The following is a 27,465-nucleotide window of genomic DNA, read 5'->3' as shown; positions in this document are numbered from 1 at the left end:
CCCCAACGGTCACAATTGTGACCGTTGGGAGCCCAACGACTCCTTGTTGGGACTCCCAATGGTCCCTCTCTCTTGCTTTTCTCTAACTCTCCCTCACTCCTCTCTTGCCTATAAATAAGTGGGGTCTCCCCCTTTGTAATGTGTGGCTTCTTCAAGCCCTTTTGTGCATTTATAAGATTTCATGCTTTCTAGCCATTATTGGCTTTTTTGTATGTCCTCTTTTGGACTTGTTCTTTGATTTCTATGTGTGAATGTCCATTGTAGGACATACTTTTCTTTTCCGCATATTTCATTACATGGTATCAGAGCCTTGGTTGTGCTCTTGATTCATATAGCTAGTTGTCTTGTTTTATCTCTCTCTTTGTTTGTCCTCCATTCTTGATTATATAATGGAAGGAAAACAAAAGATTGATCTCTCCTTCAAGCTTAATGGTACTAACTACATGATGTGGGCCGCCGCCATGGAGACAACCTCAAAGGTAAAAAGCTTTGGGGATATGTTATGGGCACCATTAGGGAACCTCAACTTCAACTTACAAAAATTGATGGTGATCAAGAAAAAGCTCTAGAAGGAAATGCTCGCATGAAGGCTATTGAAGATCACCAATCCAAGGTAGAAGATTGGGAAAGTAAGCATGCAAAAATTCTTGCATGGTTCATGAATAACGTGGAGCTAAAGATTTGCGCCAACATTGCTAAATTCCGCCTAGCAAATGAAGCATGGTTCTTTATGAAAGGTATGTATACCCAAAAAGACCTTGCTCGTCAATTTTTTATCCAAGAAAAAATCCGTACCATTAAGCAAGGTGAAATGAGTGTAAGAGATTACTATAGCACTCTTGGACCTTTATGGGATGAGCTATCCCTTCTTGAACCCAAATGGGTATCTAGTGAAGATGTGGAGATGCGAAGAGAACAAATGGAAAAAGAACACTTTTTCCAATTTTTACATGGGCTTAGGCCCGAATATGAACAAGTTAGGTCCTCCCTTCTTCATAGGTCAAAACCGCTTCCATTGGAAGATGCCATTGCTGAAATATGCCAAGAAGAAACACGTCTTGGCATGATTAAAGGAGGAGATGAAGTTCTTGCCGTATCTAAACCCGGCAATCATATGAAAGCATATAAGCCTCCACACTTTGGGAGGCAAAACAACTATAATGGCAATTATAGGAAAGCCATTTGCTATCATTGTCAAGAACCGGGTCATATAAGACCTAATTGTCCAAAGATAAATGAACCTCCAAAAGGGAAAGTTGCTATTATTGAAGAAATCCCACAAAAGAAGGAGGAGCCAATGAAAGGGAAAGAGTCCTTTTACCTTGCTCAACTATCCGAAGCACTTCAAATTCTACTCAAATCGCCATCAACTTCGGGAGCCGCCATTGCCTCTTCTTCTCCTCCAGGTACGCCCTCTTGGATTCTTGATTCTGGAGCATCTTTTCATATGACCCCTATTGAAAATGGACTATCCAATGTATGTAGCAACTCCAAAAATTCTTTTGTTTCAACCGTCGATGGTACCTCTTTACAAGTTAAAAGTTTTGGAACCTTAGACTTTTCAAAAGATTTTTTTGTGCCAAATGTAAGAGTTGTACCTCAACTTAATTTAAATCTTTTATCCGTCTCTCAAATATGTGATCATGGATGTGAAATCTCCTTCTCAACCAAGGGTTGCTCTATACAGGATCTCCAGTCTGGGAAGCGGATTGGGCAAGGCCATAGGAGGGGAGATCTCTACTACATGAACCATTTAAAACTTCCCATCAACTCATTTTGTAATCATGTCCAAGATAAAAATATAGAAACTTGGCATCAAAGACTTGGACATCCAAGCTTCTCAAAAATGTACTCCTTTCCTTTTGGAAAGAAATTTTGTAATGAGAAACATTTTGTTTGCAAGAGTTGTATTTTTTGGAAAAATGAAATCCACCCATTTTTCAAAGAGAACATTTGTGTCCAAAAGACCCTTTGAATTAGTTCATTCGGATGTTTGGGGTCCTTCTCCGGTCATATCAAAAGGAGGATATTCTTACTATGTTATTTTCATTGATGATTTCACTCGATATGTGTGGATCTATTTTCTCAACCTAAAATCCGAAGTTTTTAATTTCTTTAAGAAATTTCATATGATTGCCAAAAATCAATTTTCAACTAATATTTCCATTCTTCGATCCGATTCCGGTGGAGAATATCTATCAAATGAATTTCAAGAATACTTAGAAACCAATGGCATTTGTCATCAAAGGTCATGTCCTAGGACTCCCCAACAAAACGGTCTAGCCGAAAGGAAGCATAGACACATCTTGGAAACCACTAGGACTCTTCTCATTTCCAAAGAAATTCCAAAATGCTATTGGGCCGAAGCCGCCTTAACTTCCACTTACTTGATAAATAAAATGATATCCTCATCCTTACAAAATATATCTCCATATGAAAAACTCTTTGAAAGAACACCCGATTTTAATAGATTAAGAATTTTTGGGTGTAAGTGTTTTGTCCTCACACATAAAAGAGATAAGTTGTTTCCCAAAGCTATCGAATGTGTGTTTTTAGGATACGGAGAAAATCAAAAAGGTTTTAGGTGCTTCGACCCAACAAACTATATGTATCCAAAGATGTTACCTTTTTAGAAAATGAGAATGGTTTTGAGAAAAATAAAGATATTGATGAAAGCGAATATGCTTTCTTATTTGATCTTCTCTCTCAAGAAGATGTGACTCCTCACATAGAGGATGTTCCTAATGATTTAGAGGATACTCCTCTTAGTAATGTTGAAAATAGAAGTAATGATTTTGAAAATAGGTCAATTCAAACCTATGCTAGGCGTGGTCAAGAAACTCCCATAAGCGCTTTAGAAAAATATTCTCAAAATTCCCACATAGAAGAAACCTCTTTAAGGAGATCTAGCCGAATCTCCAATCCTCCTAATAGGTTTGTTTCCTATGAGTCACTAACACCCAAATATAGGGCATGCCTAATTGCATTACACTCTTATCATGAACCATCACACTATAATGAAGCCAAAAACATTCCTCAATGGGTTGAGGCCATGAAACTAGAACTTAGTGCCCTTGAAAAGGCTAAAACTTGGGAAATAACTTCATTACCCGCTGGGAAGAAGTCCATTGGATGTAGATGGGTCTTCAAGATTAAAACTAAAAGTGATGGGTCATTAGAACGTTATAAAGCCAGGTTGGTAGCCAAAGGATATGCCCAAGAGTACGAAATAGACTATGAAGAAACCTTTGCTCCCGTAGCCAGAATGACTAGTGTTAGGACTCTTATTGCGGTTGCATCTGTTAAAAAATGGCCTATCTATCAATTGGATGTTAAAAATGCATTTCTTAATGGCGAACTAAGTGAAGAGGTTTATATGGATCCTCCGCCAGGAGTATCTATTGGAGAAAACAAAATTCTTAAACTAAAAAAGCTATGTCACAGGGACTCGGCAAAACAGATGCCGCACCCGCGTCGACGCGACGCGACGCGGGATCGCGTGCAGGTGCGGCACCGGGTGCAGTCAACACGACCCTGGGTGCGGTCAATGCACCCAGGGTCATTTTTGTCCACAATTTTGGGCGAAAAAATTTTTTTCCCCCCGATGAAAAGGAGGAGGATTAGGGCAAAAAAATTTTTTTGCCCTAATCTCTCCTCTCTCTCCCCCTGAGCTCGAGCTCTCCCATCGCCGCCCCAGCTCCGCCGCCCCCAACGTCGCCGCCCCCAGCGTCGCCGCCCCCAACGTCGCCGCCCCCAGCGTCGCCGCCCCCAGCTCCGCCTCCCAGGCTCCTCCTCTCGGCTCCTCCTCTCCTTTCGCAGGTATGTCTCTCACTCTCTTCTTGGGTCGGCTGGGGAGGGGCCGAGCACCCCCCCCCCCCTCTCTCGGTCTCTTGTTGGGTCGGCAGGGGAGGGGCTGAGCCTAAAATCTGGACCAAGCCCATTGCCGGTGGAAATGCCTGACCCAGGAAATGGGTGGGCATCTGGAATGGCACGAGTCCACCTTTGACTAGGACCTGACAGGCCGGTTGAAGAGAGTTATGGACTGGTCAAGGCCAAACTGGACTTCCAACCACCGACGAGCCGACGCGTAGGCCTGTAAGCATGTTGCTGGTTCGGGATCCAAATTGTGATCCCAAATCCAGCCCTTATGTGCTGGGCACAGGCAACCAGGACCAATCGTCAGCTGTAAATGAAGGCCTCCAAGAATGAATGCAGCACACATAAATAATGCAACATTGCACTATAAATTCACCAAAACATAAATAATTTTAATTGAGCCTCCTCTGTAAACAGCTCGGGTTGGAGCAGACTGCGGTGCCCAGTTGTATCCAACAACTATTATTTGAAACATATCAATCACTAAACTGGATAGTGAATGCTTTCAATCACACAATTGTGATGTTACGATAGCTCATTTAAACCCACAAGGGCTCCACCTTCTTGGCTAGAGGCGATCACGAGGACCACAATGGCTTGAAACCCACAAAAGGTGTTTATTACCCAGAAAATTATTAGCATCCATTACTTCATCAGGATATACTTTGGTATGTAATTTAGTTCTTTTATGCAATACTTATTTGATTGATATTTAGGTCGATTTATGTAATTGCTTTACTTATTTGATTGATAATTTGATATTTAGGTTGATATACTGCATGCATGATGAATCATATTATGAGTTTATGACAATGTTTACTGTTAAATGTTAAACTGTTAAAACTTCAAAATTATATATATATATATATAATTTTTTTTTACATTTTTGCCCCTGCCGCACCCCCGCACCCGGGTTTTTTGGAAGTGCCGAATCGCCGCACCCGCACCCATGTTACATAGTAAAAAAGCTCTATATGGGTTAAAACAAGCTCCAAATGCTTGGCATGACAGATTTAGCAATGTAATGACTAGCTTAAATTTTCGTTCATGTTATACTGACACTGCGTTATTTGTGAAAAGTGCAGGGTCTTTTGTAGTTATTCTACTACTATATGTTGATGATATGATCATCACTGGAAATGATGAGCAAGGAATTCATGATATTAAGAAAATTTTAAAAGAAAATTTTGACATGTCTGACCTTGGTTTCTTAAGATATTTTCTAGGTATTGAAGTTGCATATTCTCCCCGAGGATATATTCTCTCTCAGATGAAACTTGCTGCTGATACTTCTCGAGAACCCTACTCCCTACCGTCAACTCGTTGGGTCTCTGACATACTTATCCATCACTCGGCTAGTAATAGCTCATGCAGTTCACTCCGTCAGTCAGTTTCAACATGCGCCTACAACTCTACACATGAGTGCAGTCTTAAGGATTGTCAGATATATTAAAAACACCATAACTAAGGGAGTTTTTCTTTCCTCTTCATCATCCCTTTATTTAATTGCTTATACAGATGCTGATTGGGGAGGAAATCCCAATGATAGAGTCTCAACTACTGGTTTTTGTGTTTTCTTAGGTGACTATGATTTCTTGGAGATGCAAGAAGCAACATAAAGTATCATTATCCTCAACTGAAGCGGAATATCGTGCAATAGCCACTACAACCATGGAGCTTGTGTGGCTTAGAAGTCTCCTTTGTGATATGGGCATTGTCATCTCAAATCCTTCGAATATGTGTTGCGATAACAAGAGTGCTATCTATATTGCAAGCAACCACACCTTCCATGAGCGTACTAAACACATTGATATGGATTGCCACTATGTTCGAGATGAGTACCTAAAAGAAACCATAGCACTACCCTACGTCACATCCGAGTACCAGTTGGCGGATTTCTTCACCAAAGCTCTTGCTGCTCCTCGCTTCATGTTTCTTCTCAACAAGCTTTCCGTTGTATCCCCGTAAAGCTTGAGGGAGGGTGTTAAAATATATTTATATATATATATTTATATATATATATATATATTTATCATACACTACCCGATAAGGGGTAGTTCTGTAAACTCGCCCAATAGGGGCATTTTAGTCTTTTTCTTTTATTTTTCCTTTTTCTTTTTTCCTTATTTCTTTTTTCTGTTTTTTTATTGTCCTTTTTGTGCATTTAATGCACAGCCATTGGGGGCCCCAACAAAGAGTCGTTGGGCCCCCAACGGTCACAATTGTGACCGTTGGGAGCCCAACGACTCCTTGTTGGGACTCCCAATGGTCCCTCTCTCTTGCTTTTCTCTAACTCTCCCTCACTCCTCTCTTGCCTATAAATAAGTGGGGTCTCCCCCTTTGTAATGTGTGGCTTCTTCAAGCCCTTTTGTGCATTTATAAGATTTCATGCTTTCTAGCCATTATTGGCTTTTGTGTATGTCCTCTTTTGGACTTGTTCTTTGATTTCTATGTGTGAATGTCCATTGTAGGACATACTTTTCTTTTCCGCATATTTCATTACAACAACATCTTAGCCACGAGGATGTGCAGGTCTTTGTGATATTTTTACTACATGAGTACAGGAAAAAAGGGCATAAAATATTCACCAAACAATAGGTCTTTGCTCAAAATCAAATCCTTGTAGAAACATGCATACCATGGCCTTAAATTGCATACTCCCAAAATAAACCACTAAAAACTATAAACATTACAAAACACAACAGGAAAATGATATTTTCCAGTATAGGGAAGAGAAGTCATGAACAAATAGGTTTACTGACAAACTGGCATGAGACTCCAAATATAGGTCAAGACTGACCAAAACTTTCACACATGCATGCATGTGCATGTGTGTGTTTTGGAACTAGGGCTTCAGTAGGTATTCAAAACTAAAGCTGCAGCAGGCACAAAATATAAAAAGAAATTATCTAAATTTAGGGTTTGAAACTTGTTGACTATGATCCTCAAAGGCTTCGTTGAGAAACACAACACAGCCAATCATCATATGGAAAACAATTGGAAGAATCTTTTTGGTCTCCCAATATCAGGGCAGAGATTCGTACTAAAAAGAAAGAATTCAATCAATTGTAAGAATCAACCAAATTTGAATGATTTGAATAGCAAAACAATAACATTTATATCAGAACATAACTAGTTGTTTCAACTCAACTTTGAATTATTTGCTTCATCAGAAGATACAGTCACAACTTTGGTCACAGTGGGCCTTCCAGTGGTCAATGTTCCAGTTTTGTCAAACACGATCGTGTCAACTGAAGCAAATTTCTCTAGGACATCTCCACCACGGATAAGCATTCCTCTAGTTGCCCCTAAAGAAGTTCCAACCTGAACAAACAATATCATATAGTACAAACCTAAGATCAGAAATTGCACCAAGTCAACAAAGAATGAGACCATCATTATGTATAAACTAGTCTCTAACAAGGTTACCAGTACAGCTGTAGGTGTAGCAAGGCCAAGTGCACATGGGCAAGCAACAACCTGGAAAAAAGAGAAAGACAGTATTAAAACATGGGTGAAACTAAATGCCCTCTTTAACTTGTCATTCCATGATAACATGATAGGGTAGAACTTGTTGTGGCAGGCCAAGAGCAGGTCTGCACCAACAGCCAGGCTGCAGTCCATATTTGCATATGAAGGCTTATGGCAACTTTGCATGAGATAAGTGGAATTCTGGGCATTAACTTTATTCAGAAAACGTGAGTTGGATATTCCAGTTTTCAACCTTGCATATGAAATTTGTGTATAATAATTACATCGCATGAAAAAACTAAAATAAAGAGAAGGGATGCCTTCACAAAAGAAAAAGTTTGAGAGTGAACCAAACAAAGAAGTAGCAGTTGAAAAAACTCCTCATTGAAACTTAAACATAATGTGTACATCTAGGAAACTAGTATAATAGCATGTGGAATGATGCAACTTTTTTATTTACAAGAACAATACCAGAACACTACAGGAGAGTTGCAGTGCCAAGGAAACTGGACCTCCATGTTGGATAATGCCTGGGAGAAGCTGCGAACCAAAATTATTCCAGACCAAAAAAGTGACAGCCGAAAGTGCCATGACCCCATATGTGAAGTAACCAGCAACCTAAAGAACAAAATAAACTTTTGATGAGCAAAGATAAGGAAAAAAAATAATACATTGGGCAAATGAGACCCAACACCAGGAACACGTAGAAGGAAGATAAAGCCAAGCATGCAGACAAAAAAATATTATATAATAATATATATATATATATGTGTGTGTGTGTGTGTGTGTTTATATAGGGTAAATATTGGGACAGCGCCATTATGTTGCAAGCTGCATCGACTCAATTCAACCCCACAAATGTGTTCAGCATGGTCTATTTGTTAGGAATCACATCTTGGACTGTGTTTTCTCAATGTGGAAGCATGATTCTTTGAATCATGAAAATCTGGCACATTGTGGGCTTCGGTTTTTGAAGCCCTTGAAAAACCTGCTTACAGGTCATAATCCGATGATCCAAAACCCATTTCCCATTGAACAAACCATGTAGATCACATCTCTAGGATCCAATTCAGATAATAATAATAATAATAATGAAGATTTCTAGGCAACATTAGGTAATGGCGCCATGACCAAATATTAACATACACACACGTGTGTGTATGTGTGTGCCTGTGTATATGTATACACAATTACACATGCATACATGCATACATACATACATACCTACATACCTACATACATAAGTGGTAATTGAACTCTCATGTACACACATCAGTCATGAAATATTTTGTAGCCAGTCGACTAATTAACATCAATAAAATTATCAAAATAGAAGATGTAGCTTGAAAGTAATCTATGATTGAAAAAATCAACAAGCCAATTAAACAGATCAATATAACCATCATATCTTTCAAACAAAGCATACTCAAACAGGTCTCTCATCCTAAAGCATTCACAAGCAACTTTCGTAGTCACTGAATCATTTTAGTAGAAAGGAAATTAGCCACATAAACAATGAACAATCAATCAAGATATCCTCCTGGAGACAAAATTAGAACTTCAACACCATTTTCAGATAAATGACTTACAGCAATAATTAAGATTAAAAAATGGACATGATCGTCAAATAGAGCAAGATAACCATCATCAAGACACATATTATCAGATACTTGAAGCTCTAGCCTCTAAGCTTATACTGCAGTCAGGATTATCTGATTCAGTTCCCTAAACTATATTTTTAAAGTTATTCTTAAAAAAAAACTTTTACAGCATAGATAAAAGAAACCTGTAAACAAGATCAGGTAGTTCTGTTAGCAGAAGCCAGATGCACTAACTTGACAATTTAGAATTTTAGATCCTACATGTTTCACAGGTTTACTTCTCGAACAATTACGGTACATATCAAAATTAAGAATATTAAACAAATTCCAAACACTATGATATAGATATAAATAAGAGAAGACACCTCTGGCAATCAATAATGCTAACCAGTGTTATTAAAAATGCGCCTCAAGGCGCAAAAAGCGCGCCTCGCCTCAAGGCGAGGACCTTTCTACCTTGAGGCGCAGGTACAAGGCGTAAAGAGCCTGAGGCGTGCGCCTCATACGCCTTGAGGCGTACGCCTCGTGCGCCTCATACGCCTTGAGGCCTACGCCTCATGCGCCTCATACGCCTCGAGGCGTGCCTCAAGAAGAAGAAGTTTCTCATCTTGTTAATGCTAAAGTTAATTTTTATTTAATGAATGCTCATGTTTTATTTCTCAGGTACTTACATAATTTTAGAAGAAATTCCTCATCTTGTTAATGCTAATGTTAATTTTTTATTGAATGAATGCTCATGTTTTATTTCTTAAATACTTACATAGATCAAGTTGTTGCATTAATGTTATTTTTACATGTTAATCTCGTATTTTTTCAATATTTGTTTGAGATTTTTTATTTTTTGTTAGTTGTTGCTTCATCAATAAAGAATTTTTTATTTATTTATAATTTTAGAAGAAGAAATTCTTCATCTTGTTAATGCTAATGTTAATTTTTTATTTAATGAATGCTCATGTTTTATTTCTTAAATACTTACATAGATCAAGTTGTTGCATTCATATTATTTTTACATGTTATTCTCGTATTTTTCCAGTATTTGTTTGAGATTTTTTATTCCTTGTTAGTTGTTGCTTCATCAATAAAGAATTTTTTATTTATTTATAATTTTAGAAGAAGAGAAAAAAATTCATCTTTTTAATGCTAATGTTAACTTTTTATTTAATGAATGCTCGTGTTTTATTTCTTAGATACTTACATGGATCAAGTTGTTGCATTAATGTTATTTTTACATGTTAATCTCGTATTTTGTCAGTATTTGTTTGAGATTTTTTATTTCTTGTTAGTTGTTGCTTCATCAATAAATTTTTTTTATTTATTTATAATTTTAGAAGAAGAAGAAATTCCTCATCATGTTAATGCTAATATTATTTTTTTATTTAATAAATGCTCATGTTTTATTTCTTAAATACTTACATAAATCAAGTTGTTAATGCTAATGTTAATTATGTTGACATGTCATCTCCATGAACAGATAATGCTTTCACATAAGAAATTATACATTTGATATTGTTAATGCTAATATGCATTTCATTGTTAATGTTAATTTTTCATTTAACGAATGCTCATGTTTTAACATACTTACATAGATTCAGTTGTTACATTAATGTTATTTTTTTTACATGTTGATCTCATGTTTTTTCAGTATTTATTTGAGATTTTTTATTTCTTGTTAGTTGTTGTTTCATCAATAAAGAATTTTTTATTTATTTATAATTTTAGATATTTTTTATAGTTTTTTTTAGGCTTACGCTTTGCACCTCGAGGCTTACGCCTCGCCTCAAATTTTGGTTGAGCGCCTCGCTATGCCTCAACGCTTTTCACAACACTATGCTAACTAATCAATAAACAAATAATGATTAGGAGAAGGTGAAAATAGAGAAAAAAAAGATAGAAGAAAGAAGGAGAGAACTTCAATCCACAATCCACATAAATTGGACTAAAACAAATCTACCATTCGCATGGAACTAATAATAGTTTTAAAACCCAGAGAGCTGACCCAGTAACCTGTCTGAGTCACCCGAGTGGGTCCTTCTACCGGGGCAACCCCGTTGGTTGACTCAGTTCACACATATCTACCTTCATATTTTAAAATTTTATTTTTAATTACAAATTATTAACATCATATATAAGAATTATGGTGATAGAAAAGAAGATTAGTTTGTTTTATGTGTATATGAACCGATTAAGATTCAATGTTCTTGCTAATTTAATTACTATTATTTACTATTTTAAAATTTTATATTGTTTTTACATTAAAAATCTTGATTACTCTATCATTATCCCAATTTCATAATGAAGATATCTTTATGGCAGTTAATTGTTGACTTGGATAGTTTTATACTCATAATAATTAGTTGATTGTGATGCCTGATATACTAGTTTGGCGAACCTGAAAAATGACAAAATTTCTTTCTACAATCGCAATTTTTGTTAATTATACATTAATTACATCACTTAATGTTACCAAATTCTTATATATTAATATTTTGATGCCATGAATATTTTGGCCATTTTATACAAAATTTCTATTTACACAATATATTTATACTATTTCTATTGTATAAAATATAAGACAGCAAAACCTGCCGAGTCAATGGGTTGACCTGGTCAAGCCCCAAGTCATGAGTCACTCTCCGAATTATGGAACTAAATAAATGAGGCAAAATGACCAAGTGACTATAACTAACCTAATAAACACAGAGCATTCCAACTGTCTCGGGCCGATCTTTCAGAATAGGACATGTGCAATGCGGAGCTCTACTGAGTGGAAAATGCATCGAGTGTAGGAACGCGTGGTATGCGTTCGCTTGATCAGTGACGTGCGGTGATAGCACGGCATGCGATAGGCATCAATATCATCGTTAGTGCATCGATGTGTAGTGGCACAAACATGGAGCGTTGTTCGGTTAAACAGTGTTAATGGATCAGAGGATGTTGCCTTTGGAGATTTGGTTAAGAACCTCTCAGCTTTCAAGAGTGTCCCACGCGTAGCGGTTGGACGCACGGGAGTGTGTGCGGGTTAGGGCTAATTCCCCCAAGAATCACCTTAGGTGGTTTCAACCGAGTATGGTGACTCGGAGCTAGGTGAGTGAATGCCTAGGTGTTGCGAATGAGTCTGGGTGGTGCTCTTCGCTATAGTGCTCAATCATCAACTGGTCTTCGAACTAGGGGCCGCAAGGTCTTATTCCTTCAGTGGCGAGGTTTTGCTATGTCGTGCGCATGGAGCTGCAATACGCTTCATGGCACGCAAGGCTAAGGCAAAGTTTATGCCTCTTTCGAAAGTGATAATTGGTATGGGACGACTATGCACCAAGCGGCATGGACTACATGGAATGCGCATTTGAAAATGCGCTTGATCAGCTTCCGCTAGGCTACTGCACACGGGGTGGTGAGCAATTGCGCATGACCAATGAAAATGATTCAGCACATGGAATGGTGTTGGTACGCAACCTTTGGCCGTTAGGCTGGCCAGTTTGGGCAGCTTGGCGTGTCGCGGGTTTGCGAAGCATTCTATGCCCGTGGCCAGTGTTGTGAAAAGTGTTGAGGCGTAGCGAGGCGCTCCACCAAAAACCGAGGCAAGGCATAAGCCTCGAGGCGTAAAGCGTAAGCCTAAAAAAAATGAAAACTTAAAAATATTATAAAAAATATCTAAAAATACAAATAAATAAAGAAATGCTTTATTGATTAAATAACAATCAATAAGAAATAGAAAATCTCAAATAAGTACTAAAAAATATGAGATTAACATATAAAAGTAACTAAAAACTGATTACATAACTGGAAAATATATGAGAATAACAAAAAAAAGTTAAAATATACTAATAAACTGATTACATAACTGAAATAACTGGAAAATATATGAGATTAACCAACAAAAGTTAAAATATATGAGATTATTCTAAAAAATATGAGATTAACATATAAAAGTAACTAAAAAACTTATTACATAACTGGAAAATATATGAGATTAATCAACAAAAGTTAAAATATATTAAGAAACTGATGAGTTGTGAAGCCTGATTCAGAGTTTTTGCCCTTACAAAAGGGGGGGTCCGGGGGATCCCCCCGATGCGGGTCCCGAAGATTTTTTTTTCTTGGGCTTATGTTTGGGACCTTGTTTCTTATGGATCAGACATGATCCATAAGGTTTAGGGTTGTTGCCCTTGCCTAACAAAAACTAATTACATAACTGAAATAACTGAAAAATATATGAGATTAACCAACAAAAGTTAAAATATACTAAAAAACTGATACTCACTTACAATAGAACAACATAGAAAGACAAACTCTTCTCTATTAATTATTTTATTTGGCAATGACAGGAAAATGAGAAACTATCCTTAATGGTAAGATGAAGAGCACTCGTGCAGCTTTATACTGCAGACAATGACTTAGGTCAAAGCTATAACAACAGCTTCTCCATGGCTAATTAAGAAAAAAAAGAGATTTAAAAGGACAAAAACTGGTTTGGTTTGGAGCTCTTGTGCAAATGCCCCAACAAGGTGTTAAAATATATGTAATTCATATATATGTATATATATTTATATACATATATATTTGTATAATCTAAAATACCTGATAGGGGTATTTTAGTCATTTCACAAGTACCCGATAGGGGTACTTGTTTCTTTTCCTTCTTTTTGTATTTTTTCTTTTTTATTTTTTATCTTTTTATTTTTTTTTGGTTTTTTGTCCACCTAATAGGGGCCCCACCATGGAGTCGATGGGGCCCCCAACGGTCACATTTGTGACCGTTGGGGGCTCCCAACGACTCCATGGGAGCCCCTAGGTGGCTCTTCTTTTAAGGCCATATGGCCACTCCTCCCCTCCTTCTTTTGTGTATAAATAGGGGTGAACCCCTCTTGTATTTTTCACTCTTGAGAGTTCTCTCTCTTTCAATAAGAGGCATTTATATTTTTATGTTGTGTTGTCTCCTTTGGGTTTGGGTATTAGCCCTTGTTGTTTGTTCATTAGTGGATGTTGTAAGTGCTTAGAGCACTCTTTACTTTTCCGCATATTTCATTACATGGTATCAGAGCCTTGTGTATGCTCTTCTTCTTAATATAGCTAGTTGTGTAGCTATATTTGTTTTTTGTTGGTTCTCTCTTCTTTTATCCTTTTAAGTGTGATTATTATGGAAGGAGAACAAAAGATTGATCTCTCCTTCAAGCTCAATGGATCCAACTACATGATGTGGGCCGCCGCCATGGAAAACAACCTCAAAGGGAAAAAGCTTTGGGGATACGTTATGGGCACCATTCCGGAACCACAACTCCAACTAACTAAGATGGAAGGCGATCAAGAAAAAGCTCTTGAAGGAGATGCCCGCATGAAGGCCATTGAAGATCACCAATCTAAAATAGAAGATTGGGAAAGTAAGCATGCCAAGATTCTTGCTTGGTTCATGAACAATGTGGAGCTTAAGATTTGCGCCAACATTGCCAAATTTCGGATGGCAAATGAAGCATGGTTCTTCATGAAAGGTATGTTTACCCAAAAAAACCTTGCTCGTCAATTCTTTATTCAAGAAAAAATCCGGACTATCAAATAAGGAGAAATGAGTGTTAGGGACTACTTTAGCACTCTTGGCCCTCTATGGGATGAGTTATCCTTGCTAGAACCAAAATGGGTTTCTAGTATAGATGTGGAATTAAGGAGAGAACAAATGGAAAAAGAACACTTTTTCCAATTTTTACATGGGCTTAGGCCCGAGTATGAACAAGTTAGATCCTCCCTCCTACATAGATCAAAGCCTCTTCCTTTGGAAGATGCCATTGCCGAAATATGTCAAGAAGAAACCCGTCTTGGCATGATTAAAGGAGGAAATGATGTCTTGGCCGTATCTAAACCCGACAACCATATGAAAACCTACAAACCTCCTCATTTTGGAAGGCAAAATAACTATAATGGCAACTATAGAAAAGCCATTTGCCATCATTGTCAAGAACCGGGTCATATAAGACCTAATTGCCCTAAGTTGAATGAAGCACCAAAAAATAAAGTTGCTTCCGTTGAAGAAGCCACTCAAAAGAAAGAGGAAGCAATCAAAGGAACGAACTCTTTTTCTCTTGCTCAACTATCGGAGGCACTACAAACTCTACTCAAGATTCCATCAACTTCGGGTGCCGCCGTAGCTTCTTTCTCTCCTCCAGGTATGTCGTCTTGGAACCTTGACTCTGGAGCTTCCTTTCATATGACCCCCCTTGAAAATGAGCTTTCCGATTTATGTAATAATTATAAAAACTCCTATGTTTCAACTGCCGATGGTACATCTTTACAAGTAAAAAGTTTTGGAACTTTAAACTTTTCAAAAGACTTCTTTGTGCCAAACGTGAGAGTTGTACCTCAACTTAATTTAAATCTCCTCTCTGTTGCTCAAATATGCGATCATGGATGTAAAATCTCCTTCTCAACTAAGGATTGCTCTATACAGGATCTCCGGTCCGGAAAGCTGATTGGGCAAGGCCATAGAAGGGGAGATCTCTATTACATGAGCAACTTGAAACTCCCCATTAACTCTTTTTGTAACCATGTCCAAGATAAAAATATTGATATTTGGCATCAAAGACTTGGACATCCAAGTTTCTCAAAAATGTACTTCTTTCCATTTGGAAAGAAATTTTGTAATGAGAAACATTTTGTTTGCAAGAATTGTATTTTTAGCAAAATGAAATCTACTCCTTTTCCAAACCGAACTTTTGTGTCCAAAAGACCTTTTGAGTTAGTCCATTCGGATGTTTGGGGTCCTTCCCCCTTCATGTCTAAAGGAGGGTACTCCTATTATGTCACTTTCATCGATGACTACACTAGGTATGTATGGATTTACTTTCTCAATTTAAAATCCGAAGTCTTTGAGTTCTTCAAAAAAATTCATATGATAGTTAAAAATCAATTTTCAAGTAATATCTCTACTCTTAGATCCGATTCGGGTGGAGAATATTTATCAAATGAATTTCAAAACTACTTAGAAGTAAATGGAATTTGTCATCAAAGATCGTGTCCTAGGACTCCCCAACAAAACGGCTTGGCCGAAAGAAAGCATAGACATATCATGGAAACCACTAGGACACTTCTTATTTCCAAAGAAATTCCAAAGAATTTTTGGGCCGAAGCGGCTTTAACCTCAACTTACTTAATAAATAGAATGATATCTTCATCCTTACAGAATACATCTCCATACGAAAAACTATTTGAAAGAACACCAGACTTCAATAGATTAAGAGTCTTTGGATGCAAATGTTTTGTCCTTACTCATAAACGGGACAAATTATCTCCTAAAGCTATTGAATGCGTTTTCTTGGGTTATGGAGAAAATCAAAAGGGTTTTAGATGTTTTGACTTGAAAAATAACAAACTCTATGTATCCAAAGATGTAACATTTTTGGAAAATGATAATGGTTTTGTGAAAACTAAAGATATTGACGAAAGTGAATATACTTTTTTATTTGATCTTCTATCTCAAGAAGATGAGACTCCTCAAGAAGAGGAAATCTCTAATGAGTCTTTGAATGACCTAGAGGAAATTCCTCTTGATAATGCTATAGATGAGAATAATAGACCAATCCAAACATATGTTAGGCGTGGTCAACAAACTCAAATAAGTGCCTTAGAAAAATACTCTCAAGGATCCAACATTGAAGAAACATCTTTAAGGAGATCCAGTCGGATCTCCAATCCTCCTAATAGGTTTGTTTCCTATGAGTCCTTAACTCCTAGATATAGAGCATGTCTAATTGCGTTGCATTCATTTCATGAACCTTCACACTATAATGAGGCCAAAAATATTCCCCAATGGGTTGAAGCCATGAACTTAGAGCTTAGTGCCCTTGAAAAAGCAAAAACTTGGGAAATAACTTCGTTACCCACTGGAAAGAAATCAATAGGATGTAGATGAGTCTTCAAAATTAAAACCAAGAGTGATGGTTCATTAGAACGTTATAAAGCACGGTTAGTAGCTAAAGGATATGCTCAGGAATATGGTATAGATTATGAAGAAACCTTCGCACCTGTTGCTAGAATGACTAGTGTTAGGACTCTTATTGCTATTGCGTCAGTGAAAAAATGGCCTATCTATCAACTCGATGTTAAGAATGCTTTTCTAAATGGCGAATTAAATGAAGAAGTTTACATGGATCCCCCACCAGGAGTATGTATTGGTAAAAATAAAATTCTTAAACTTAAAAAGGCATTATATGGTTTAAAACAAGCCCCAAAGGCTTGGCATGATAGATTTAGTAATGTAATGACAAGTTTGAATTTTCGTTCATGTTATACTGACACTGCTTTGTTTGTGAAAAGTGCAGGGTCTTCAGTAGTTATTTTACTACTTTATGTTGATGATATGATCATCACAGGAAGTGATGAGAAATGCATTAATGATATTAAAAAGGTTTTGAAAGAAAATTTTGATATGTCTGACCTTGGATTCTTAAGATATTTTTTAGGAATTGAAGTGGCGTACTCTCCTCGAGGGTACATTCTCTCTCAGATGAAACTTGCTGCTGACATCTGTTCCAAATCTGGTATTTCCGACGATAAGAAGACAGAAACCCCAGAAGTCATCAATGCAAAATTAAGGTTGGAAGATGGAACACCTCTCGAGGATCCTACTCCCTACCGGCAACTTGTTGGGTCTCTAACCTACTTATCCATCACACGGCCAGACATTGCTCATGCCGTTCACTCTGTCAGTCAATTTCAACATGCACCTACAACTGTGCACATGAGTGCAGTCTTAAGGATCGTCAGATATATCAAAAATACCATAACTAAGGGAGTTTTTCTTTCCTCTGCCTCATCCCTTGATTTAATTGCTTATACTGATGCAGATTGGGGAGGAAATCCCAATGACCGAGTCTCAACTACCGGATTTTGTGTTTTCTTAGGTGACTCTATGATTTCTTGGAGATGCAAGAAGCAACACAAAGTATCATTGTCCTCAACGGAAGCCGAATATCGTGCTATGGCCACTACAACCATGGAACTTGTGTGGTTAAGAAGCCTCCTCAGTGATATGGGCATTGTCATCTCTACTCCTTCGAAGCTGTGTTGCGACAACAAAAGCGCAATCTATATTGCAAGCAATCACACCTTCCATGAGCGTACTAAGCATATTGAGATGGACTGCCATTACGTTCGTGATGAATACCTAAGAGGAACCATAGCACTACCTTACGTCACATCAGAGTACCAGTTGGCGGACTTCTTCACTAAGGCTCTTGCAGCTCCTCGGTTTTTGTTTCTTCTCAACAAGCTTTCGGTCATATCCCCGTAAAGCTTGAGGGAGGGTGTTAAAATATATGTAATTCATATATATGTATATATTTATATACATATATATTTATATAATTTAAAATACCCGATAGGGCTATTTTAGTCATTTCACAAGTACCCGATAGGGGTACTTGTTTCTTTTCTTTCTTTTTGTATTTTTTCTTTTTTATTTTTTATCTTTTATTTTTTTTTTTGGTTTTTTGTCCACCTAATAGGGGCCCCACCATGGAGTCGATGGGGCCCCCAACGGTCACATTTGTGACCGTTGGGGGCTCCCAACGACTCCATGGGAGCCCCTAGGTGGCTCTTCTTTTAAGGCCATATGGCCACTCCTCCCCTCCTTTTGTGTATAAATAGGGGTGAACCCCTCTTGTATTTTTCACTCTTGAGAGTTCTCTCTCTTTCAATAAGAGGCATTTATATTTTTATGTTGTGTTGTCTCCTTTGGGTTTGGGTATTAGCCCTTGTTGTTTGTTCATTAGTGGATGTTGTAAGTGCTTAGAGCACTCTTTACTTTTCCGCATATTTCATTACACAAGGTCCACTTCAGGCTCAAAACTTAATTCAAGAACTTTACCTTTCAAGTTCAATCAATCAAGTTGATTCAGGCAAGCACCTTTCACCTAGGGGTGTCAATGGTTTGGGTTTGATGATAAATAAAAAGGTTAAAAAAGAATCCGAGCCAGACCCAAAGGGTCCAATTAATATATGATATGGTTTGTGAACTTTCATACCATACATGGGCCAGACCCGAGTTCCAACTGAGATCCTCAAATTTCAATGTAAAATGGATGAAAAATATAAATTTACCAAAACAAGGTGAGGTGTGTATGCCTCACCTTGAGGTGTGCCTCGCCATGAGGAGTACGCGTCAAGGTGTATGAGGCGTGCGCCTCAGGGCTTTTGCACCTTAAGGCACAAAGCCTTTCGCCTTGAGGCAAGGCACGCTTTTTGCGCCTTGAGGCGCACTTTTAATAACACTGCCCATGACAACGATAGAAAGACTTGTAGCGATAAAGAAGGACCGTCGCACCGCACTGGCTTATTGAAAAAGTAAGTCCGTGAAAAATTGGCATAAGAGCAGAAAGATTCACGGAGACCTTGTTCTTCATTATGTGCGACACTATAGAGGACAATAATGATTTATCTTGGTTACGCAAAATTTCGCAGCTGAAATGTGGTTGACCTAGCACAGAAGCAAGATGTTGGCAGGATGCTATGTCACAGGGATTCAGCTAGCAGAGTGTCGCACCCGCGTTGATGCGACTCGACGTGGGTGCGATCAACCCGACCCTGGGTGCGGTTAACGCACCCGGGGTTATTTTGGTCCAATTCTCGGACTTAAAAAAAAATTTGCCAAGAAAATTTTTTTGCCCTATATGTCACAGGGATTCTCCAACTAGGTGTCGCACCCATGTCGCACCCGCACCCATGTCGCACCCGATGCGGTCAACCTGACCCCGGGTGCAGTCAATGCACCCAGGGTCATTTATGCCCAACTTTTGGACTTTATATATATATATTTTTTTGAAAGTGCAGCACCCTCGCACCCGCACCCATGTGACATAGGCAGGATGGTATGGGATATCTTGTCGATGAAAAGCAGAAGTGTAAGGTTGTTGTTCAGTTGGCTAAGAGAACGTAGATAAGCCAAATATTTCTACCAGTTGTGCGTTAGGCTCACAGGTGGAGCATGATGTTTGCCTTGTACATGAAGAGAATGTACGTTGGATTCGACTGGATGAATTTGCACCTTTGGGTATGAGAGACTCAATTAAACTTATAGATTTGCTCCCAAGATTGTGGGTTAGCGAAGTCCCAAGATTGTGGGTAAGCGGAGTACTCACGTTAGGCAAAATGCTCGTTGTTTTAATCCCTTGAGTTGGCAGATCCTCAATAGATTGTGTGTATAGAAAAAGTTGTTGTTTGTGGCTCGTTGGTTCCTACAGAAACATTTTGCTGACTTTAAGAGAGAGTTACAACATGATGGCTTCAGGAGTGGAGTTTCAGTGTTTGGCCAAAGGTGCCTATGTGAGGATGAGTCCTCAGAAAGACGCTTTGAATGACCACTTTCAGGTGATACGCAAGAAAGCATCTCTCATTTGAGGACTAGTTTAGACCATTGGAAAACCGCAAGTTGGTGCTTAAGAGAGTTGATATCCCTGCGGCACGCATTGGTGGTCATCCTTCTCTGTGAGGACCACGAAGGGCATAGAATTGCCCTTGTTGGGGTTGGAAGACACATCATCTATGAGTATAAAGACGACAAGTTTGTTGTACAGGCGAGGATGACCCGTTTGTGTTTGAGACTACACTGGGGTCTCACGAGTAGAGAATGCTTGATGTTGATAAAGTAGAAGACCGTTGTCTAAGTGATCGGAGATGCGTTAAAGGTATGAGACTTGGCATGTTGAAAGTTGCAGCGATGGTGGATATAAACCAGAACAAGTTGAGTAGGCTGAAGAAAAAGAGTAAACCAAAGATAAGTACAAAGAAAAACTGGCATATCAGTGAAGACTGTGTTCTTACCTGCACCAACATTGTCGAGAACGACAATGGTTTTGGGTGGGGGAGAATGTCCCGAGTCAATCTTTCAGAATAGGATATGTACAGTGCAGAGCTCTACTGAGTGAAAAATGCACCGAGTGTAGGAACGTGTGGTATGTATTCGCTTGATCAGTGACATGTAGTGGTAGCACGACATGAGATAGGCATCAGTATCGTTGTGTGGCGGCACAGACGTTGAACGTTGTTCAGTTAAGCAGTGCCAGCGGATCAGAGGATGTTGCCTTTGGAGATTTGATTAAGGACCTCTCGGCTTGCAAGAGCGTCCCACGTGTAGCGATTAGACACACGGGGGGTGCGTGTGGGTTAGGGATAATTCTTCCAGGAATCACCTTAGGTGGTTTCAACAGAGTACGGTGACTCGAGGCTAGGCGAGTGAATGCCTAGACGCTGGCGAATGAGTCTGTGTGGTGCTCTTCGCTATGGTGTTCAATCATCAACTGATCTTCGAACTGGGGGTCGCAAGGTCTTATTCCTTCAATGGCGAGGTTTTGCTATGTCGTGCACATGGAGCTGCAATACGCTTTATGGCACGCAAAGCTAAGGCAATGTTTGTGCATCTTTTGAAAGTGATAGCTAGTATGGGATGGCTATACACTAAGTGGCATGGACTACATGGAATGTGTTTGATCAGCTTCCGCTAGGCAGCTGCACACAGGGTGGTGTGCAGGGCCAATGAAAATGATTCAACACATAGAATGATGTTGGTACGCGGCCTTTGGCCGTTAGGCTGACCAGTTTGGGCAGCTTGACGCATCGCGGGTTTGCGAAGCATTTTATGCCCGTGACAGAGCAATAGAAAGGCTTGCGGAGGTGTGAACACCCCAAATTTTTCAAAATCTTTTTAATATTCCCTTTTTGCCCCTGATTTCATTTTTTTTGGGTAATTGAGTCACTTTTAAATATAAATCCCATTTTATTTCTCAAGTTTTCTGAAATTAAATTCATTTTTTATATCTGACTCAATTTCGGATCCGAATCCAGATAAAAGATCCAAATCTGAGCTTCGTTGTCCAATATTTAAAATCAAATTCTCGAAATTTCCAAACTAACTTTTTGAAAAGCTCAGACAGTTTGTCTGGTATCCGTTTGGATCCATCGTGTTGTATTCCTCAAATTCGAGGTTTAAAACTCGAATATTTTCTCAAAACTCGGGTCCAAACCCATTTTCTTCCAAAATTGCTCAGAAAACCTTTCTTGTGTAAATCTTTTTTGAAAAATTTGCAAAATTATTTTAAAATCCTTAGTTTTTAGAATTTCATATTGAAATTCAAGAAAAGAACAAAAAAATCAAAAAATAATGAAAGAAAATTACAAAAAAAAAGGTTTTTAAAAGAAACCCGTTTTGGAAAAATCTTTTTATAGAAGACCTCTTTTTGGAAAATGTAAAACCCTTACAAAACTCAAAAGTCGAGTTAGGGTTTTGGGGGGGGGACCCTCTCGAGTTTTCTCTCTCTGGCCGACTCCCTCAGCCGCCTCCATCGATCTCTCACTCTCGATCCTCCATCGCCCGCCAGTGGATCTCCTTCCCCTTCCCTCGTCCATCACCAACAACTTCATCTCCAGCCATTCATCGCCAACCGAAACCTCCTTCTTCCCCTTTAAAATCAGCAAAAGGAAAACCCTAAACCTCACCCGTCTTCACCCCACCATCTGCATGCTTCGCCTTTTTCCCTCTGCTTCAGTCCTTCTCTGCTTATTCTTCTTTCTTTGATTTCCTTCCCCACCGATTGAAGGGAGTCGACTCTGCTCCAGGAATCCTAAAGCAATCCGGTGGTCGGTCGCGAAGTTACAGTTCCATATCTCCCTTGATTGTGAAGAAAGCATAACTCAACATCAACGAGCAGAAGAAACCACCTCTTCGACCTCAAGTTCTGTCGAAAACAAGGTAAAAAGCCTCTCCTCTGATAGACCAGAAGATTTCTCAGTTTCAGTAAAAGCAATCGGAGGTAAGTGGCCCATCTTTTCCTTTTTCTTTCATATTGCTTATCTTCCTCATTGATTTACCGTATTCCAGTTTTTCTTCCCCATTTTATCTTGATTTTGTTTATAGAAACTTTACCCTACCATTCAGACTTTGTTTTTTTTACCAAAACGCATTGGAGGTGGGATCGGTCTGCATATAGCAGGACCGACCCACCTGTGTGCAAAATCAACAGAATATATATTCCTACATTTTTTTTCCTTTTACAATTTATTTCTGAATTTCTTATTTCTAACACCTGCTTATGTCATTATGTGTTAGATCGAGTAGTTCCTTCATCGATTTCTTTCCTTTTTTTTTTCTCTTTTATGTTGTCTTTGTTTGTTTGTTTTGTTTCTTCCCTTTTATCTGTGATACATTTCATTGGTAGGTTCTTACTTGCATTTAGTTCATAGCATCTTGTTTAATATATTTCATTCATTTTTTTTATCCAGCAGCTCTCTAATGAGCTCATTTTAGTCGATTTCCTGTTTCAATAGGGTTTAATGGCATTTTGTTCATCGGGTTGTGGTTTATGCGATACTGTCTTTTGTTTATTTCCAGTATTTTGTTTGAATCTATTTCTTTTCATTTTCTGAAATTGTTTTCATCGTCGATTACATTTACATGATCGCGTACGTAATTCTATCTGTCTCTATATTTCGGTTCAATCTAGAATCATCAATTTTTTTTTGACATATATTCCTCATTACATGATCTGCTGTAATTACTTTGCTTAATTCCCTCTTTTGAGAAATCGGGTGAGCTTGGTAGCTATTTCGCTAGATCGGCTATGAACATTGAGTTCCCAAGATGATCTGCTATGAAGGATTAGCGAACCATTGGTTTGGATCTTTAAATATCAATGGATCTACTTTACTGTGCATTCAGCGTGGACACTCCATGGGTTTCTTTCAATCACGATGAAATCCTTGGATTTCATGGAGAGATCAAATTCCAGAGTCAGCATGTCTGCTGTAAAACGAGCCCGGATCGACAAAGAATCCCAGTTCCAATCAGATCTGTAGCTATCATGAAAATAAACCCACCCTGTAATATGTCAAGAAAGTGTTTTCTGGATCATTTGCAAGAGTTTCGCCCTGTTTTACTGAAAATTGAGCCTCTCATGGGTTGCTGTATCATGAACCTCCGTGGATCTCCTCTCCTGTGGGCTGTGATGGATTCCTCAACATTCATCCAGATTTCATGATGTTTTGATGGCAATGCATTCCCTTTTCACAATAGCGCCTACTTTAGCTTCGTAGGTGCCATTCAAAATACTTCAATTCATCATGATCTCAATTGTTTCCCCCCAGAAATTCATGTTTTGCAGAGAGGAACTAATGGTGGTCGGTTGGAGCTCAACAAATGGCACCAATGAGGATCTAGATCATGATGATGACGCAGTAAACTCTTTGGGATATTCCCAAAAACTCTGCTACGGTTCATATGTTCCATGCTTATTTTCTGAAGGAGCCTTAGTTGAGTTTCTGAAACGCAAGTCTTCTCAAAGGTTTTGGCTTAATGGGAAAATAGTTTGTATTGAGGGAAAGGCACTTGATCACTTTGCTGAAGCTATTGAAGGGCAATATGAGGAATGGTTTCTGTTGGGTAACCTGCTGAGTGAAGTACATTGGGCCAAATACAATGAAGAGACAACAAAAGTTCTCATGAAAAGGAGGAAGGCTCCAGGAAGCAACAGGAGGAAAATGGCTTTCTGAGTCTGATATGTGCAGAACATTAGTGGGGGATTTAGTATAATTTCCTTTTGGAAATCCAATGAACCACAGTGTTACATTGTTGATCCTTGTCCAGTCTCTATTGATAGAATGCTCAGTGGGCTCCTCCAAGCTCAGTTCTAGGGTTACTGCAACCAGCTGGGACATCCTAGAGTCCACCAACTTCCTCTTAACTACTAGAAGTCTAGAAGCTGTGCTGGGTGTGTAAAGTTATGGCTAGGAGATATTGAGGGAGTTGCCACATCTAAGAAAGGGGATGAAGATTGCCTTTGCCCTCTGAGACAGATGGTAGATACTATTGCTGTCCCTATCTTATTTTCATACATTATGTCTTCAACCACTCTAGATGAGATTCCCTTGGCGGTTGGAAAAGGATCTGGCTCATTAGGAGTACTGGGCTGTTACATTTCAAGTGGTGAAATCAAGTTCTCTGGACGGTTTGATACCCATGATCAAGTGGTTCTTGGACTCTCTTGAGCTTTTAATGACCGTGGTTTGTACAACTGCAGCCAGGTATGTCTCACTTGTTACTAGTGAAATGTTTATGTTGTTATTACTCTATTAGTTGTGTTGGTCATATATAGTATTTCAACCTTGCCATGGAATGCCAATATACTGAATTGTTTTTTTTTTTGATGTGTGAACAATATTTTGCTTATGTTACTTCTCCTGAGTAGTAGTGGTGTATAAGTTGAAAATGAACCTGAACTCTGATAGTTGGGAATGTACATCCTGAATCTTAGCAGCCGCATTTCATTAATTCTCTAATGCATTTCCTATCATTGTCAAATGTTTATTCCTTATAGGGTGAGGTATGGAACACGTGTCTTTCACACATTACCCCACTCACATTGTAGCCTCGTTTGCTGCACCCCCATCTCCAACACCATGCTAACAGTCATATATAGCCATCTCCATTACTTGTTGAGTGCTTCCATTAGCACTTCATTTGCACATTTCTTCTTTTTCCACAATTGGGTTCAACAGCACTTCCATATATATACCTGCACATAACTTTGTCATTTTGCCACCCATTGCATCCATCATTAACCGAAAAGAACCTTGGTGAAAGCAGTCTTGTTATCAAGGAAGGAGTTCTGGATCCATTGCTGTCAGGAAGAGAAGAGTTGCTGAACTGATTTCATAAGAAACTCGATTCCTGGTGTATGATTACCTTATCCATTGATCGGCTATTAAATTGTCAGCTAAGGGTTGTCATGTGAAATACAATTATACATGTTTGCAAAAACTCTTTAAGTGATTTTGAAGGCAACTCACTAGGTTATTGGGATAGGGTATATCGATTTGAGATATATATCATCACTACTTACAGCTCATTAGTTCATCTTCTCTCTCATGCTGTACATATCTATATATGTGTATATATATATGTATATATACACTTATACATATGATATATGCATGCATATATGTATATCGTATCTTCTATCTTTCCATCATTCACATCTTAATATATGAACATTTTCTTAGATATCCACATGATATATGCCATTCTTCTTCTACTTTTCATATTAATCCAGTTGTTTTGCAGGAAATATGAGGGGAATATCATCATTTGAGATTTGTATTTTCAAAATTCAAACCTTGTAATAAATTAGGCCTTAATGAGAATTTACATTTCCTGTCTTAGATAGAATGAATGAGCATTGTAAATACCATGAATTTCTTGTTCTCATATTTTTCGCCTTTATTTTCCAAAATCTCACAAATGAAAACACGAATGGCACGTGCACCATTTCGTAAGAGGTAAATTAATCCTAAGTTGATGATTTACATCAATGACCATAGTCAGGATGTAAACAAAACTTAGGATTTTTATCTTTTATAAATTAACATTGGATCCACACTGGATCCTCTTCAAAAATCATCATATTTTCAAATATTTTCTTCTTTTATTAGAATTTAACTTAAAATTAACTCAAAATATATACCAATGGCCATAGTCAGGGTATATTGAGAGTTAATTTCATTTTAAATTCTATAGAAGCACAAAAAAATGTATTTTATTCTTCTTTTGAATTTAAATATAGATTATTATATAATACATTCAATGACCATAGTCAATGATGTATTATATTTTCAATCTTATTTTAATTCATTCAAAGAATGAGATATGCTTTTCAAAATCCAATTTTAAATTCTTTAAATTCATTCATCATTTAGGATAGAATTACATCATATTTTCAAAATTCTTTTTCATAACTCCAAGTGATTTCCTTCAGATATTTTCTTCACTTCTCAAATCAATTTTTCAACTCTTGTAAATTTAAATATCATTTTCGGATTCTAAATTTGAAGTCCAATTTGACTTTGAAATTCATTTGTATATCCGAAATTCAAATTTTAATTCAAATCAAAGTTCAAAGTTCAATTTAACTTTGAAATTCCGATTCATCTTCTGATTCCCAAATCAAACTTTAAATCCAAAGTCCAATTTGACTTTGAAATTCATTTGTATATTCAAAATTCAATTTTCAAATCAAAATTCCAAAACTCATTGTCAAGATTCAAATTCGATATCTCAAATTTTCCATTTTTCAAAGTTCAATCTAACTTTGAAACTTCTTATCCATCTTCTCATTTCAAGTTTGAAATCAAGATTATTTTCTTATCCTCAAAATCCTCTTGAGATTGGTTCTGAATCTCAAGATTCAAGTCTTTTTCTAAAGTTTTTCAATCTGGGTTTTCAAAAACCTAGATCCATCTTCAAAGCCCCATTTGGACTTTCAAAGTCCAAAATCCAAAGTTAGAGTTCAATCTCAATCCATTTTTTTAGGATCCAGAATCCAATGCCACTTTGGATATCAGACTTCATATTCAAATCCATTTTAGGATCCAGAACCCGATTCACACCTTGGATCTCGGACTTCAGATCCAAATCTATTTTAGGATCCAGAACCCAATTCTACATTAGATCTCAGACTTCAGATCCACTCCATTCTAGGATCCAGACCCA

General features: G+C 38.0%; 1 protein-coding gene across 2 annotated transcripts in view; it reads right to left on the bottom strand.

Moving 5' to 3' along the window:
* LOC149816308 (copper-transporting ATPase PAA1, chloroplastic-like) overlaps positions 1-27,465 on the bottom strand; it is a 58,214-nt gene that overhangs the window by 8,954 nt on the left and 21,795 nt on the right. Inside the window, exons 9-11 of one of the 2 annotated variants that reach the window (XM_089987960.1) lie at positions 7,819-7,965; positions 7,306-7,356; positions 7,028-7,200 (exon numbers count right to left, since the gene is read on the bottom strand). In XM_089987960.1, the coding sequence (XP_089844086.1) occupies positions 7,028-7,200; positions 7,306-7,356; positions 7,819-7,965 (371 nt within the window). Of the gene's footprint in view, positions 1-7,027; positions 7,357-7,818; positions 7,966-27,465 lie in introns of both variants that reach the window. The other variant, XM_089987959.1, reaches the window with a different exon arrangement.

This window comes from Nuphar pumila, chromosome 14 (assembly GCF_984573655.1).
Source record: "Nuphar pumila chromosome 14, dmNupPumi1.hap1.1, whole genome shotgun sequence".
Lineage (NCBI taxonomy): Eukaryota > Viridiplantae > Streptophyta > Magnoliopsida > Nymphaeales > Nymphaeaceae > Nuphar > Nuphar pumila.
This window is presented reverse-complemented; position numbering and strand designations above follow the sequence as displayed.